Source organism: Podarcis tiliguerta (assembly GCF_965153285.1).
Source record: "Podarcis tiliguerta genome assembly, chromosome: 6".
Lineage (NCBI taxonomy): Eukaryota > Metazoa > Chordata > Lepidosauria > Squamata > Lacertidae > Podarcis > Podarcis tiliguerta.
Window position 1 is genome coordinate 37,726,337 of NC_139539.1, and position 16,672 is coordinate 37,743,008.

The following is a 16,672-nucleotide window of genomic DNA, read 5'->3' on the forward strand; positions in this document are numbered from 1 at the left end:
TTAGCTGAACTGGCTGCCTGTTATAATTGCCCTTTCCCTCACCTCCCCCCTCCTCCATCGTGTCACTGTACCCCAGGAGCGTCTTAGTTACTTTTGAAAAACACTTGTGTCTTCAGCTTCCCTGTTTGGAAGAAATGTTAGCAAACTTAAATTGAAACTGTTCTATGGTGCTTGCCTATCCACCCTGATCAGCTCTTGATTTTGATGTGGCTTGCTTGCAGCATCTTAAATTATTTTTTAAATGGGAAACAAGAACAGTAAGACTGGACAGCTTGTACACTTTTTCTTTGACCCATTAGGGAACCCTTTTCTAAGATCCTAAGTGTTAGCAACTACACACAGAGAGAGACACACACACACCCTTGGGTAGTTGGCTTAACATTGAATTAACCCTTCAGTTGCACACGAATGACATTTGCTGCTGCACTTCCAAGAACGTAAGGAAAGCTTGCTGAATCAAACCAGTAGCCCACCTAGCCCAGCATCCTGATCTCACTATGGCCATCCAGAGCCCTATGGGAAGCCAATAAACAGGACTTGAATACAACACCATTCTGCCCTCCTGTGATTTCCAGCAGCTGGTATTTAGAAGCATGCTATCTTTGACACTGGAAGTAGGACATGGCCAGCCAGCCAGCCAGCCAGCCATACCTTACCAACCCTATTGCAAGGATATTAACAATCCAGTAGAACTGGCTCAGCAAATCAGTACCTTAGCCAAACCACAGTGAACTACCTTCTGTAATTTAGGACCTATGATCCAGATAGTGGAGCATCACCATAAGGTTTCTCAGTAGAAGAAACAGAGCCCAGACTTTCTTTTTACTAAGAAAAGCGTGTTTTGTTAGAAGAAAAGCAAAAGAAGCATCAATTTATGAGTTGGAGCAAATGGAGAAGGGGGCGGGTTGTAAGGGAGGGGAAGAAGATGAGCTGAAGTAGCAGAGAGAGAAACAGGGCTTGTTTCTTATCCTTAGTCCTCTGAGGAAAATGGAGGAAAAGGAGTTTTCAATGGTAGATTAAATTCAAAGAGTGGGAACATCTGATGTTCCCAAGCCACAGTGGGGTTTCTATTGGACAGAAGTTTGGGGTAATAGGGCACAAAGGCAGGCACCCAACTGTGAGTTTCAAGAGTCAGTGAGACAGAGTGTCTGCCAGCAAGACTGCTCTCAAAGGCACACAAAATGCAGAGGCTCAAAGGCAGTTGTACTTTAAAGAAAACAAAAGACCAGGGTGTCAACTGAAAAGGGGCCAGAGATTCCAAGACAGTGATTCCAAGACTACTTTTTCAAAAGGAGGCTGTAGATGGGTGAACTCGTACTAGGCAGAAAAATCCAGCCATGCATGGGACTCAGTGTTGTCAGAGAGTGGCAGAGTATTTCCCTAATCCCAAGCCTGATGCTTACTGCTGATCATGCACATGCATGATTTAGTGTTATGTCTGAATATGGTGATTGTTGCTTGCCAAGGCCACTCAATGAAATCATGCTTGAGCTGAAATTAGAGCAAGGGATGTCTAGTATATAACTTGTGCTCTTAACCACAGGTTGCTCCAACTGTTCGCATATTTATTCAGCAATTCCTCTTGTGTAAAATAAAATTCTACCCTCCTACACTGTTCACTTGCATTAAGCCTCAAAGGATTTCTTTGTCTCCTGGGGTCTTAGTGTCAGACGGAGGTTCAACTTTAGTGGTTGCAGTAAGGTTTCAGCAATGGAAGAAAATCTGTAGGCTCTTTCATTGTCAGAGATATCTATAAAGGTGTTGAATGAACCTCTGCAGATTAATCTCAACATCACTAAACATTAACTTCATGAGCCCTTTACATCTGGCATCGTTTTATGACATACAGTATTTAATAACAGGAGCAGAATTAATTCTAGTGCAGGAGAGAATCTCTTTGCTGGACTACACAGCTTATATATGTTTGTGAAAGCTGACAAGAACATCTGCTTTAAAAAAAAACAACTCAACAAAATGCAAAGGAATGATAATATGTATATTACTGTGAAACCTAGAGTTCAGATGCAGGTTCCTTAAGGTAGTGTTTTCAGATAACATGCTAGAAGAATGTGATGTCTTTAGGAATTCTGCAAATTGTGGTACAGTGGTACCTCAGGTTACATATGCTTCAGGTTACATACGCTTCAGGTTACATACGCTTCAGGTTACATACGCTTCAGGTTACAGACTCCGCTAACCCAAAAATAGTGCTTCAAGTTAAGAACTTTGCTTCAGGATGAGAACAGAAATCGTGCTCCGGTGGCACGGCAGCAGCAGGAGGCCCCATCAGCTAAAGTGGTGCTTCAGGTTAAGAACAGTTTCAGGTTAAGTACGGACCTCAGGAATGAATTAAGTACTTAACCTGAGGTACCACTGTATTTATATTTTCAGCAGCAGTTGAGTTGATCATACTCACTTGTGGATTTCAGCCTTGTATGTTCAGAAAGTGGTATATCTGATTTAAAAGTGAGTGAACTGAAAGGGGAAAGGCTTGATTAAATTATATAGCTAAGCAATCCAGAAGAAGTTTCTGAAATCTACTAAATCTCTAAGGAAACAGTATATGATAATATTACTCAGCTATCCATCTAGAACTTTAAAGTATTTAAAGCATTTCAAAAGGCAATTTTAGGCACACTTACCACAAAGGTGGGTCACTTATTATTCACATATTTCAGAAAGAAAATGAGACTGAGTGAATGGTGGGTTGCCTGATTTAATATGTGGGTGGTTTTTTTGAATCAACAATTTCTTCATTCCCAGCACTACAACATTACACTAGTTCTCTACTCTTCAAGTCTTGTTAGAAAGGACAGGAGAGACCAAGTGGAACAAGTGGGGGTGGGGAGTATTAATATTCCATTTCCATGCAAACATCTGACACAGAGTTTGCCCTGGTCTGGTGTCAGCTGCCAAGGCCCATGCTGATGTCTGCCCTAGACTTCCTGAACTGGGCAGCTGGGTTTGGGAAGCCACCATTTTAAATCTTTAAGGTCTTGTTGTCAGAGTGGGCAGCCCAATTCCTCCATACACACTGCCCAGGCTTGCACTCCAGGGAAGTCATTTTGGTGCTGCTAACACAGCAGTTTGACTTCGCCCCTGGAGGCATACTCCACTGTCTCTCAAGACAGATGGCTGCCAACAATCCCAAAGTGCATGACATAGTATCACTGCAAGGAATTGTGGGAAATTTAAAATAGTGGCCTCCCAGCCATCTGTCACTGCCGCCAGGTAAGCCTGCAGTAGGGGTGACACAAAAACTTTCCCAAGAACCTCCTTGTCCCTGGTTTTGCCCATGCGTCCAGAAACCCTATGGCTAGTTCGCACTGAGATGGCAAGATATTCTTGCCTAGCTTTCTTCCTGAAATGTTATTTTTGTTTGTGCTTTAAGTCATATAGGCCTACACCTACAACGTGAAATTATACAACCCAAACATAGGTTTATTTACCTCAGTTTGGACTAGGCCTCTGTGACAGACGTTTAAATAGTTGGATAAATCCGTGATACCATCCTTCCAACTTTATTTGTTCTCAGACTAATAGGAAACACACATCTTCACTACCACTTCCTTAAATGACCTAATTTACTTGCTGCTTCCCCAAAGTTGACAGTCTCTCCCTTATGCTGCTTCTTAACCTACTTTGCATCAGAACTGCTAAGTCATGAAAATCAGGTTCTTACAGAAGGCAATTTTTATCTTGAAGCACTAAACCTGTATTGTGGCTTCCTGTATTGTACCTTCAGTTCATCTCTGCTGTGTTTTTAGCCTGAGGGGCAGCTTAAAGCTACAGGTTTGAATGAGGCTTAGTTGGTTCTGCAGGGAGCAATCAGATTCCGGTTGGGTTGACTCACTCCATCTTTCTAAGGAGGCTAAATAAAGTAACTAGTGCTGTTCTAAAGGGGCCCATCTGTATCAGGCATTCTGTTGTGCTTAATATCTAAACTGAAGGGTCAAAAGGCTCAAATCCCACATTATTAAAAACCATAACTTACAGCTAGAAAATATACAGTGTATTTCTTAGAAAGAAGGATAAAGCCTTTATGGCTTTTAATCTAGAAAACAAGGTAACTGAATGTAAAAGGGGGTTATCAGTGTAGAGACAATGGACATACACTCCCCCCTTCTTCTATATGACATTAGCAGATTAGCTTTCTCAAAATACTAGAACCCAAGATCATTCAGTGAAGCTGATAACAAGTAATTGTAGGAAACTGGATGCTGGGCTAGATAGGCCTTTGGCCTGATCCATCAAGGCTCATATTATGTTCCTATGTAAGGACTATTGAGGATGACAGCTAAATGGAACATCCATATACAGCCCCAGTATACCTCTAAGTACCAGATAATAGACACAAATGATAGGGATGGTCATCATTTTCATGTCTTGAATTTGTGGTTCTAAAGATATCTGCTTGTCCCCTGTTGGCTATAGAAAGCTGGATGAGCAGAGCTCTCTGGTGAGATTTACGGTAACTGTGATTCCTGCATTTCAGGGGGTTAGACTAGATGACTACAGTTCTATAAGTCTATGATTCTAAGAATAATGTTTCATTTTAGTGAATAGTTAGAGATTTTCTGCAAGAGGAGAACGGCCTGTTGTATTTTTGAATTGGCACCAACCTTCCTCTCCCTTTGTACCACCACATGCCTATTGACTGGCTCTCCCACCTTCAGAAAAGCAGTACCAGGGCTACCTGAGTTACAGCAGCAAAAATTATGCTCCTCCTTTGAAGTTTAAATGTTATTTTTGGCTCCTGAAACAGAAAAGCACATTTTATGGAACCCAACAGTTTGACATGCAGCAAAATATGACAGAATGGGATGCTCCTGTCCAGGGTTCCAGTCCAGCCAGGCATGCCCTCTATATTCTGTTCATTCCCCCTGTCTACTGCATACCCTCCAACATTTCTCCCATGAAATTAGGGATGTCCCATTCCAGAATGATAATTTTACTATTTATACCCCACACCTCTTACTGGGTTGTCCAAGCCACTCTGGGCAGCTTCTAACATATGTAAAAACAGGGAAACTTGGAGGGTCTGCTACTGGTTTTCAATTTCTCTAGAGCAATCAGTAAGCATGTCAGGACCACTGAGCACACTCAGTCGTAATTAGACTGTTCTGGGGTTATTGTACCTTAGGATTCTAACCCCCCCCTCCCATTTTATGTACTTCTGCAATCCTGGAGGTACTGCCAAACATGGTGATACCTTCCTGTTGTGTATGGATTTAAATTCGATAAAAACAGAGATATTTGTATACTGTAACTGATGGCACTAAGAGAACTTTTAGTATGTATACGTATATATTCTTAGCAAGTATTTCCTCACCTGCAAAATATAATGCACATAGGATTTAGAATCTGAGGAGAGATAATTCTGGGTAATTTACTAAAAAAAGGGGGGGATATTGGGGGAGAAAAAAAGAACTGCTTTGTTTGGATGAAATATTACATGTATTGAGGACTCCTAGGTTTATGGTGGCAATAATTATAGAACAAAAGCTTCTCATTTCTTATGCTCTCTGTCTATACAATTCAGTGTAGCCAGAACTTACTTTATTCCATTAAAAAAGGAGCCCTCAGATTGTATTGGAACTGGCACTTGGATAACAAGCTTTTTGGAGCAGTTTGGTTAAAGCGTTTTCACAGGATTAAGTTAAAAGAAGTTCTGGTTCTCACTTAGCAGAAATCATCCTGTAAATAGCATTGTGTAGCTGTATTCCACAGTGTTTCAGGTAAGTAGGGAGTTCTTAGGTGAAAAGGGGATTATGAAGCATAAAGCATTTTGTCTCTCTCTTTTTTCATCCTCATGGTGTAGCTTGAGGAAGGGGGTGGTTATTTCAGAGAAGGAAAACACACAGAGACAGCTGGCTTGTAATAACTTCATATCCCGGAAGGGTGGATAAAAGGCTCTCTGATGTAAGCCTGCATCACATAACCAGTGCTTTTCTAAGGCAAGCCTCCTATTTCCTAAGGAAATCCCAACCTTATGACTCCTAATTCTACTTGACAGTTGCCTGTGTTTGAATGAAAGGGAAGGAGAGGCAGGTGGGCAGCAGAAAGGATCTCTTAAAGGTCCTACTCTAGCCCTTTGCCAAACAGCTTGCTTATTTCAGTCCACACAGTGTTAGTTCTATTAACTCATCCAACCATCTAGGCACATCATTGCTGATTGAAAAGTGTATTACTATTACTACAGTTATTATTTTCTTACCCATATATCACCATATGTTTCTGGGACAGGTTGCAACAATATAAAAATCTGATATTACTTATTTATTAATTAAAGTTATGCCCTGCTTTTCCTCCCAAAGGGTAATTTTAAAAATCAATTAGAAAAGGCACCCTGGTAAAGAGGCCCATATTCAGCATATGATGAAAGCTCTACAATGAAGGTAGCAGACATAGTGTATCCCCACCACCAGCCTGTTTCAAACAAGCCAATGATTTGCAGCATCTGGATTTAAGCATTACTTGGCAAACACTGGCAAAAAGCTTGTTACCAGGCTGAAACCATCCTAAAACTGATTTGATGGGAGTAGATGTGTGGGCATGCAGCAGAGGCAGAAGGACTTGCATAGGCAGCATTTTCAAAGCAAGCGCCACTAGCAGAGCTCACAAAATACACAAAGCATACAAGAACAATGGAATAAATTACTTCAACATCTTTTCTTCCAAAGCTCTGTGATTGGGCAGCTCTGATGAAATCAGTACCTCTGATTAGGAACTAGACCTGTAGTCACAAAAGACCTCCTACACTCCCTATTCTGATGTTTTCTTTGTATGGCAAGCTTGCAGAGAAATGCCCCCAGATTAGTGTGGAGCTCCTCCCTTCAGTTTGGGCATTTTGAAGAGAATGTTCTTCAGGTCAGACAAGTGCTGATTCTGTCCCCAAAAAAATCCCCTGCTTTTGGCTCACCCACACTTCCATTTGCTCTGCTGCTTTCTTGCAGGAAACCCCACTCTTTACCACTGAATTGGAACAAATGATGATTGGCTTTCCATAGATTGCCATTTGTTCCAATTCAGCAGTAAAGAGCATGTTTTCCAGGAAAAAGCTGCAGGGCAAATGCAAAACCATTCAGACCCATGCCTAGAAAGTGCAGGAAAACCAGAAAACCACTCAGACCCGTGCTTTCTAGGCACTGGACAAAGAGAAGTGTGGACGAACTCTTTGGGGATTTGTCCAAATCCAAAACACATCCCTATTAATGAAGAATCTTGATTCAGAGCAGGAGATGGCCAAAAGAGAGAGAGAAGGGAAGGCTCACCAACCATCATCTCCAGCCCTAGGATGAATTTCCCTGTGGATCCACAATAGAAAAAAAGGTTTCTCATCCTTGGTGTATATGCATCTTTAAATGCTCATGCTCCAAAAATCTGATTAGCCCCCCCTTTCCAATATGCACCAATATGTGTGCTAAAAGATGAATGCATTACTTCCATCCATCACATATCTGCTGCACAAACACTGGCATAATACTGATGCTTCCAATCACAACATATAGCATGGCTCCTCCTTTAGGTTACCTGAAATAGATACTTTGAGCACTGTGTACACCAAAATCCAAGGGCTTCAGTGTGGTAAGTGGGTGTCCAAAACTACTTGAATGAGAGCCACAGCAATTGCAGACTTTGTGTAAACAGCACTTTGCCTTGTCTGAGTCCATTGAGTGCTTTTGTTGGAAAGGAGAATTGCAGCTGCTGAACTCAACCCCCTTGCAATGAATGTTCTTTCAGACAGGTACTATGCACAGCTGATGGGCAACGTACAGATCAAAAAAGGGACAGAAGCCGGTATTGAAAAGAGCGTACAGCTGCTGCCTGCCAGAACCAATCAAAGGCTGCCCTGCTGTGATAACAAAGAGCAGGGGTTGAGCTGCTCCTAGTCAGGGTGAGTGTCAGCTAGCTGAAAAGAGAGGAGGTGGCAGAATTGGGAGATTCCACAAGGCTTCAGCGCAGTGTTCAATGCTACGCAGGTTGTCACTGACAGAAACCCTAGGATACTGTTTACAAGAGGAGCAAATAGCTTTCAAACAAAGCACTTCACTCATATCTGACTAGTGGCAGGAAAACCTTTCTTTTTACAGAGGCTCCTTCAGTATCTCTCAGAAGTTCATCCCCAACATTTGATTTAAGCTCCCTGACTTGCCTGGTTCAGTGTTATTCAGTCTTATGTTTCTGAAGCATTAAAGACAGAAAAAGCAAGTAAGAAGAGGGGAGTATATTAAGGAGCTTAAAACACACACACCAGTGGGCTCAACTATTGGGCTGGATTTGATTGATTATATTTCTATTCCGCTTTTCATTCAAATGAATCCCAAAGCGGCTTACAAACAATAAATAACATTAATGTGATAGAACATAATAGAACATCACAAATACAGCATATATCATATGGAATAATTGGATGAAGCCCTGAAAGGGGTGCCCCAGTGATGCATAGTGACAAAATACTTCATCCTCGTTCTAGATGGGCATTTCACCTGGCCTAGGGAGTGAATGGGATGGTCAGGGAATGGCAGATAGCAACTGGACACAGTCTGCAACTGCTTTCAATTTAAGCCCAGGTGGGACATGGGTGGCGCTGTGGGTTAAACCACAGAGCCTAGGACTTGCCAATCAGAAGGTCGCCGATTCGAATCCCCACGACGGGGTGAGCTCCTGTTGCTCGGTCCCTGCTCCTGCCAACCTAGCAGTTTGAAAGCATGTCAAAGTGCAAGTGGATAAATAGGTACCACTCTGGCGGGAAGGTAAACGGCATTTCTGTGTGCTGTTCTGGTTCACCAGAAGTGGCTTTGTCATGCTGGCCACATGAGCCGGAAGCTGTATGCAGGCTCCCTCGGCCAATAAAGCGAGATGAGCGCCGCAACCCCAGAGTCAGTCATGACTGGACCTAATGGTCAGGGGTCCCTTTACCTTTACTATTATCAAAGGTGGGGCAGTAAAGTGGGAGAGAGGCAAAAAAAGAATGAGCATGGTAAGAGGGAAAAGGCTTTGGTTTTGTTGAGCGGCAACTTCAGTGTTTCTTTCAATATGGCCCATTTATGGGAAAGGAGCGGAATGTGAAAGGTCCCATATCCAGTTCCAAGCATCTCCAATTGAAAGAGCCCAGACAGGATGGCAAGGAAAGATGCCCACCTGATAACCTGAAAAGCTAGTTCCAGGAAGAGTAGATGGTACCAAGCTGTGTCAACCAATGCTATGTCTTGGAAGAAGCAGCTTCGTCACATAATGTCTGTATGATTGTGCCTGTGTGGGAGAAGGCCAAAGAAAATATGTAGCGGCAGCCATGGGGAGAGTAAAGGTTACATGGTTATCTTCTACGTAACTTTACTTCAGCTGAACCTAGTAGCTAAAGAAATATGGTGCTCAGATGCATGGCTTGTTCAATCCATGCTCTTACTAACTAGACATTTTCAATAGATGTGCAAACTTTGCACTTCTTCCTCTGCAGAAAACGATATGCCAAATAATAATTTTGCACCAGTCTCCTTGATCAACACAGTTCTCTTCTCACTTCTTGCCTTGCACAATGAACAGACATGAAAATGCTCTGGTATCACTTTCTAGTAGCCCAAGGCTCTGTCTGCACTTTTCCCTGCTGCCCCTGCATGCAAGAGGAGAGACATGGCAACACATTGTACCTTACAAAGCAGATTTTCCTCACGAGCATCACTTTCCACCTCAGAGCAGACCCCAGTGGTATCTATGAAGTGAACCATCAGGCATTCACTAAGGTTATAAATGAAAGCTCACACTGCAGTAAGTTGAATTCAGGTCTCCTGGGACTTTTGTCTTCAGCCAGGGGTCAAAATTCCCAGCATGGTTGCATATTGGTGAGTGGCTGAGGCCACTTGATGCAGATTATGCAAGCAGGCATGGAGCCAGCCCTCTGTGGGCTTGCCAATTACAGAAGGTGCAGACACAGCCTAAGGCACCACAATGCCTGTGCATGTGAGGAATGTAGAAACAAACAGGAGGTGCTGCAGACATGTAAGCCATCTCTTCCTGATATTTCTTTCTCTTTAATTACATTGTAACCCTCATGGATTTCACAGAGAGGAAACCCTTCTTATTCACCTGTCAATTCAACACCTTGTCATAAGCCCCCCTCCCAGCCAAGGTTCTTAGATCTAATGCCTGGGTAGGTGAACTGTCTGCAAAATACTTGTCTTTGGGCTGAGATTGATTATTCCCTCCTGCAGCTGAATGAACTCATGACTCAGAGCATATTATGAGCAGTTAAACTGCGTAACAATTAATGCACAGAGGCGGAACAGAGTGCTAAAGCCTGCAGTGTTTACCCAAATGGGAACGCTGTTCATGGGTTTAGAGATGTCCTCTTTTGATCTCAAGGAGTTTTAGTGAGTGGGTAGAGGAGTGTTTAAATTCTTTCTACATGATATTTTAGGTCTAATCTCCCCCCCTCTGTTTTTTGTTTTGTTTTGTTTTTTTCTGTAGAATCATGTGAGAAACACTGCGGTGGCAAGAGAGACACACAGGGAGTTTTGAGGTTCACACTCCCTTTCCTCCTCACTCTCCACCACAGGATGGAACAGAGAAAGATCTGGCCTCGGATATGGGACTCCGAAGACTCATCGGTGGCCTTGGTGTTTCTTTGCCTGTTTTTATTTTCATGGAATGCCACTAGCACTCCTGTCTATAATACCTTCCACTCTGAGAACCGTGATTGGACTTTCAACCATCTGACTGTCCATCAGGCCACTGGAGCAGTCTATGTGGGAGCCATCAATCGGGTTTACAAGCTGTCTGGAAACTTGACCATCTTGGTTGCTCACAAGACAGGACCAGAGGAGGACAACAAGTCCTGCTACCCACCACTCATAGTGCAGCCCTGCACTGAGATCCTAACACTGACTAACAATGTGAACAAGCTGCTGATAATTGATTACACAGAAAATAGGCTATTGGCCTGTGGGAGCCTCTACCAAGGAGTCTGCAAGCTGCTGCGATTGGATGATCTCTTCATCCTGGTGGAACCATCTCACAAGAAGGAGCACTATCTTTCCAGTGTTAACAAAACTGGCACTATGTATGGAGTTATAGTTCGCTCTGAGGGTGAGGATGGGAAGCTTTTCATTGGTACAGCAGTAGATGGCAAGCAGGATTATTTCCCCACTCTCTCCAGCCGGAAGCTGCCACGTGACCCAGAGTCATCAGCTATGTTGGATTATGAACTTCACAGTGACTTTGTTTCATCACTCATAAAAATCCCTTCAGACACACTGGCCTTGGTCTCACATTTTGACATCTTTTATATCTATGGATTTTCCAGCGGCAACTTTGTCTATTTTCTGACTGTCCAGCCAGAGACTCCTGAGGGTGTCTCCATCAACTCAGCTAGCGATCTCTTCTACACATCTCGAATTGTGCGTCTCTGCAAGGATGACCCCAAGTTCCACTCCTATGTTTCTCTGCCATTTGGTTGTGTCAAAGGTGATGTGGAATATCGCCTCCTACAGGCAGCCTACCTTTCCAAGCCCGGGGAGGTGCTGGCCAGGTCCCTCAATATCACTGCCCAGGATGATGTCCTTTTTGCCATTTTCTCCAAGGGACAAAAGCAGTATCACCAGCCCCCTGATGACTCAGCTCTTTGCATCTTTCCCATCCGTGCTATCAATGCCCAAATTAAGGAGCGCTTACAGTCTTGCTACCAAGGGGAAGGCAACTTGGAACTCAACTGGCTGCTTGGGAAAGATGTTCAGTGTACCAAGGCGGTAAGAATGTTCACAGTATTTCACCTAGATTTCCTGCAGAAGAAGATATAGAAAATACTGTAGTGAGCAATATTTTACCAGTGTAAAAACTGGTTTCTGATATCCTTCATAGGAACTTGGAGAACATCTCTTAAAGAATTGTTGCCTTCTAATTGATAATAATATAATAATAATAATTTTTATTTATACCTGGCCCTCCCCAGCCAAGGCCGGGTTCAGGGCGGCTAACAAGCAATAATAAAAGCAAGTTGAATGAATACAACTTAAAAACAAGATTAAAATACAACATTAATATATATATATATAATGATTATTTTGGTTCAAGTAGGTTCATATCATAGGCTTCCTCTACGACCTTGAGCAAGTTCTGTTTTCTCATACTCGTATGGAAAATAAGAACACCAATAATGATGTATCAGCCTCAGCAGGCCATTGGGAGGGATAACTAGTTATGGAAAATCTTTTTAAAAAACATTTGCCATTTATCAGCATTCCTGCATAAAGCAGAGGTATTATCGAGATATTTCTGCCATTGCTCCCCAAGTATCAAACTGAGAAATAGAATCCATTCATTAATCACAATGGAAAGTCAAATTCTTTTATGGCCAAGAGTTGTTCTTCTGTTATAGTAATGGAAGGCAAGACTAAGATGTAGCTGATTTGGTAGATTCCATTTCTTCTTGAAATCTGGTTTGAAGCCAAACCTGAAAGTGCAGCAAAGAAGCACCTTCCTCCCTGAGCAGGAAGGTTTCATGCAAACAAGCCTGAAAGATTAATGGCCAATTTCAGTTGCACATTTTGGTCTTCTTGGATATTGATTAATGTAGCTGGCCCACTTGGGTAAGTGCAGAAGATCCAAGACAGAGAAAAATCAATTTATTCTGTAGCTTATTGTGGCAAATAAAAAAAATTGGGTTGTTAAGAAACATCCCATTTAAGGTGTACATTCATGCAGCTGGTTGTGCCAGGGTAATTAAAACATTTTTAAGACAAGGTTCCTTAATTTCACTGCAGCTAGATAGTCACCCTGTTTGGTCACACTCATCATAGACAGAAGATGCTATGTAGCATTCACTTGTTATTCAGGATCTTCGTTTTCAAAAATGCTCAAGGGGGGTGTCTTAATATTTATTGCAGAGGTGAGGAACCTCAAACCTGGAGGGCCAGTTGCAGCCCTCCAAGCTGCTTTGTCTGGCCCTTAGGACCCTCCCCAGGCCATTGCTCTGACCACCACTGCTTTGAACCACCCCTTTAGCATTTTTGCCTGGCTGGAAAGTGTCCTTAAATTCTCATAATTCTTCTTGCTTGCCTGGATAGTAAGAGGTTTGTGACTCTTTGTAGATACAAGGGTACTATATAGAGGTAAGATTTACACTGGTTGTTCTATCCACATTTGCCTATTTTCTGACATGTGCCTCCCCCAACCAAAAAAAGATTGCTCAGAAGGCAATGTGGCCCTTGGAATGGGCCATGCTCCTGATTTATATGGGGGAAGGGAAATGATAGACAGAAGTGCCAGCTTATGAGGCCGATGGGGAAGGGGGCGCAAAGTTGCACAAGCGACATCCCAACATTGTACATGTGATGTCAGGATGTTGGGAGGAGCCAGAGGAGGAGCCAAATGCAGTAACTGCACTGTTCACTGACTGATGGCTCCTCCTGGCACCACCACTGGTGGGAGGCTGTTTCGACCTTCCTTCCCCTCCATGGCAGGAGGAAGAGAAGGCGCCTCTGTGGTTTTTAGGCATGGGGAGCCCCGGCCCCAATCCCAAAAACGTAAGGGTTCCCAAAAGTGCTTGGCCTCCTGGAGCTGATTGCAGTTCACCAGGTGCTTTGTGGGAAAGCTCTCTTAAAAGCAAACTGTTAATTCTTGCCATTAAAGCTGGATTGTATGGAGATGACTGCATGAGAGAAGGGACCCAACACATAGAGAAAATCAGTTTCTTTTCTCCCTTCAGAGTAAAGAGACCTGTACTTTCTCTAGCTGTTTTTGATCCTATACTACTAACAGCTGAATCTTTTTCTTTCTTTCTTTCTTTTGACAAGTGGGGAAAATGATATAGCCAATTTCAGCCATCACCCCTCTGCCATGTCATTTGCAGAGGAAGAGCAGAATGAAGAGCTCTGTGTCTGAATGAGGAAAGTCCAGTGTACTAAGGATGGTACTAAATTCAATTCAGGGTTGACAAAATGGCTTAGGAGTTAGCTCTCTGCTTGGCTGGCTTCCTGGGTCTACTGAACTGTGGAAGTAAAAATGCTAACAGGTGATAGAATAGGGGAATGAGGGTGGGGTGCATTTCAGGAAGCAATGCATCCTAAGGACTTTGAATAGCATTTTGCTTAGGTCTATATACACTAGCAGCTAGTGAGAACAAAGCTTTGAGGGTTAGTTTAGAGCTAGGTGGGGAACCTGTGGAGAACGTCCAGGTGTTGTTGGATTATATCTCCCATCAGCTCCTGTCAACATAGCCAATGTTCAGGGAACATGGGAGTTGTAGTCTTTCAACATCTCGAGAACCACGGGTTCTCACCCCTGTTGTTCTGATGTTTCAAGGTGTGTGCAAGGCCTCCTCTTCTCAATGAAGGTAGGGAACTTATGAAACACAGTGGAATGTGAGTGATCAAACCTTTCCTTGGGGAAAAACTATAGCTCAGAGGTAGAGCATCTGCATTGGTTTAGGGCTGGGGATATTGCCTCTCTGAAATTTTGGAGAGCTATGCCAGCCACTGTAGACAATGCTGAGCTAAACAGGCCAATGGTCTGACTCAGTATAAGGAATCTTTTTTTCCTTAGGTCCAAAGTCTGCAAAATGTAATTGAGACACCAATGGAAATGATATATGCAGTTGTGTGCATATGCACATGTACACAAGTGTACTTCTGCAAAGGGTTTTGTAAAACATGTTCTGAGGATGCCACCATGAACTGAATCTTCTAGGCAAGTCTTATAAGAGATCTAAAAAGGATCTAGTCTCAGATTTTGGAATGCTGCCTTGGGCCCAGCTGAACAAAGATTTGTTATACGCTAGATGTTGTCAGGTGTTGCTTAGGGAGGCTTAGCCTTATGAAGATTGCTTTGTCTCCACTTTCTTGTCTGTCATCCACACTCACCAAAATGCCTTCTCCCTTTCAGCCAGTCCCAATAGATGACAACTTCTGTGGGTTGGACATTAACCAGCCACTAGGAGGTTCCATACCAGTAGAAGGGGTGACTCTTTACACATCCAGCCGTGATCGGATGACTTCTGTCACTTCATATGTCTACAATGGCTACAGTGTGGTGTTTGTGGGCACCAAGAGTGGCAAGCTGAAGAAAGTAAGTTTGTTCTTTTGGCTCTGGGGAGCTCAGACCATATCTCTTCTTTTCTCTGTCTTTTGCTGGAGAGTATAGCTGGCTTCCAATAGCTGTAGAGGCCGGTTTACTGATAAGTAGAAATGTAATTTGAAAATAAAAAGGGTACACTTGAAACCATCAGACAGGTAAGTGTAATTTGTATTTGCTGTCAGTTATGCTCTAAAGTCAAAGCCCAGCCATTAAAAGCACTACAGAGATATAAAAGCCACTAGAAATCTAAAGACTCTCACACATGCACAGATTCTTGTGGGGGTCTCATTGCTTTACAAAGGGAAAAAAGTAGATTTTATCATTCTCCTGGGGGGATGCAATTCAATATACCTGAGACTGCATGGTCTGCTTAATAACCACTTTCTCCCACAGTTCCATGTAGCTGTAAGAGGCACATCTGGATGTTTAGATGTTCAGTTCATAAGGATTGCCTTAGACAATATGCAAGGCATCCAAAATTGTTTGCACTTGTTTCTTGAAGAAATGTGATTCTTTACTGGTTGCTTAGGAAGCAAGAAACTGTCCAAAAACTGTCTTCAGTTGGAGCGAGTGAAAGGGCATCCTTTCCAGAGTGTCTGTTTAGTGATGGTAGAGCAGAGCAGTGAACATGGATTTTAACAGTACTAGATGGTGCCCATCATTTACGTCCTCTTGCTGGCTTTTTTTTCACTGTCAACATAGACTTCTGGAATATAAATGTTCGTGGGATTCGATTCTGCTCTTCTCAAGTCACCCCGAAGGTTCTTGTGATCAAAGACCTTAGTGGGACAGGATTCATGTGTCATGTTTGCTCAGTTCATTGTGGCACCTCCTCCTCCCAGTACCTTCTCTAGTTGTCTCCTTGCTGACTGTATTCATTGAAGAGTGCTTATTGACCCATCACAGCACTGATAAGCGTCATGTCCTATCAAGCTGGTTCTACCTTCAGAAGTTGTCAGGAACACAGTGTCATGCTTCTCCTCTCCCATAGCCTAAGCATGTGTGGTGCTTCAGACAGCAGTGGAAGGAATTGTATAATACTAAGGTGGGCTGTGCAGTGTGGCTGGCTTCCTCAATGAGTGTGGTTGGATGTCCTGGAAGAAAAGGGGGATATTTGCTACAGTAGGAAGCTCCAGTAGTAAATGGAGGAGGGAAATAGTGCAAACCTGTGCATTGACATCAGTTAGCTGGCTTTTAAGTCTGAAAGAATTTGGCACAGCATGCAAAACACCTGGTGTTTTAAGGTATTCAATATTAAAATCACACTTGGGTAGTTTCACAGTTATGCCACTACCAAGAATTAATGTGTTGCACTGTATTTGAGGCTCATCCATTTATTCATGGCCACAGATTTGCACTGAGAACTGATCTTTAATCTCTTTTGGAATACTATCTGTATGTTTACCAAAGCCTGGTGAGCAGGCACTCTTGATAGCACTCCTACTGTTTGCTAGTAAAAGTCCTGCTTGGACTGGACAATATCTCTTCTCTCTGTTGAGAAGGGAGCGGGTTAACTGGCAGTGGTAGCCTCTTGGGCAGCCCATAGCCTGAGGTAAGCTTTGCTTTTCTGAATGTAGTCTTGCCTCTCACCTTCCACCCTTCC

General features: G+C 43.0%; 1 protein-coding gene across 2 annotated transcripts in view; it reads left to right on the top strand.

The window, feature by feature from the left end:
* The window catches only part of PLXNA2 (plexin A2), a 386,922-nt gene that overhangs the window by 31,168 nt on the left and 339,082 nt on the right, over nucleotides 1-16,672 (top strand). For both annotated transcript variants that reach the window (XM_083444223.1, XM_083444224.1), the window contains exons 2-3: nucleotides 10,468-11,744; nucleotides 14,878-15,060. In XM_083444223.1, the coding sequence (XP_083300349.1) occupies nucleotides 10,557-11,744; nucleotides 14,878-15,060 (1,371 nt within the window). In that variant the 5' untranslated portion in view covers nucleotides 10,468-10,556. The remainder of the gene's footprint in view (nucleotides 1-10,467; nucleotides 11,745-14,877; nucleotides 15,061-16,672) is intronic.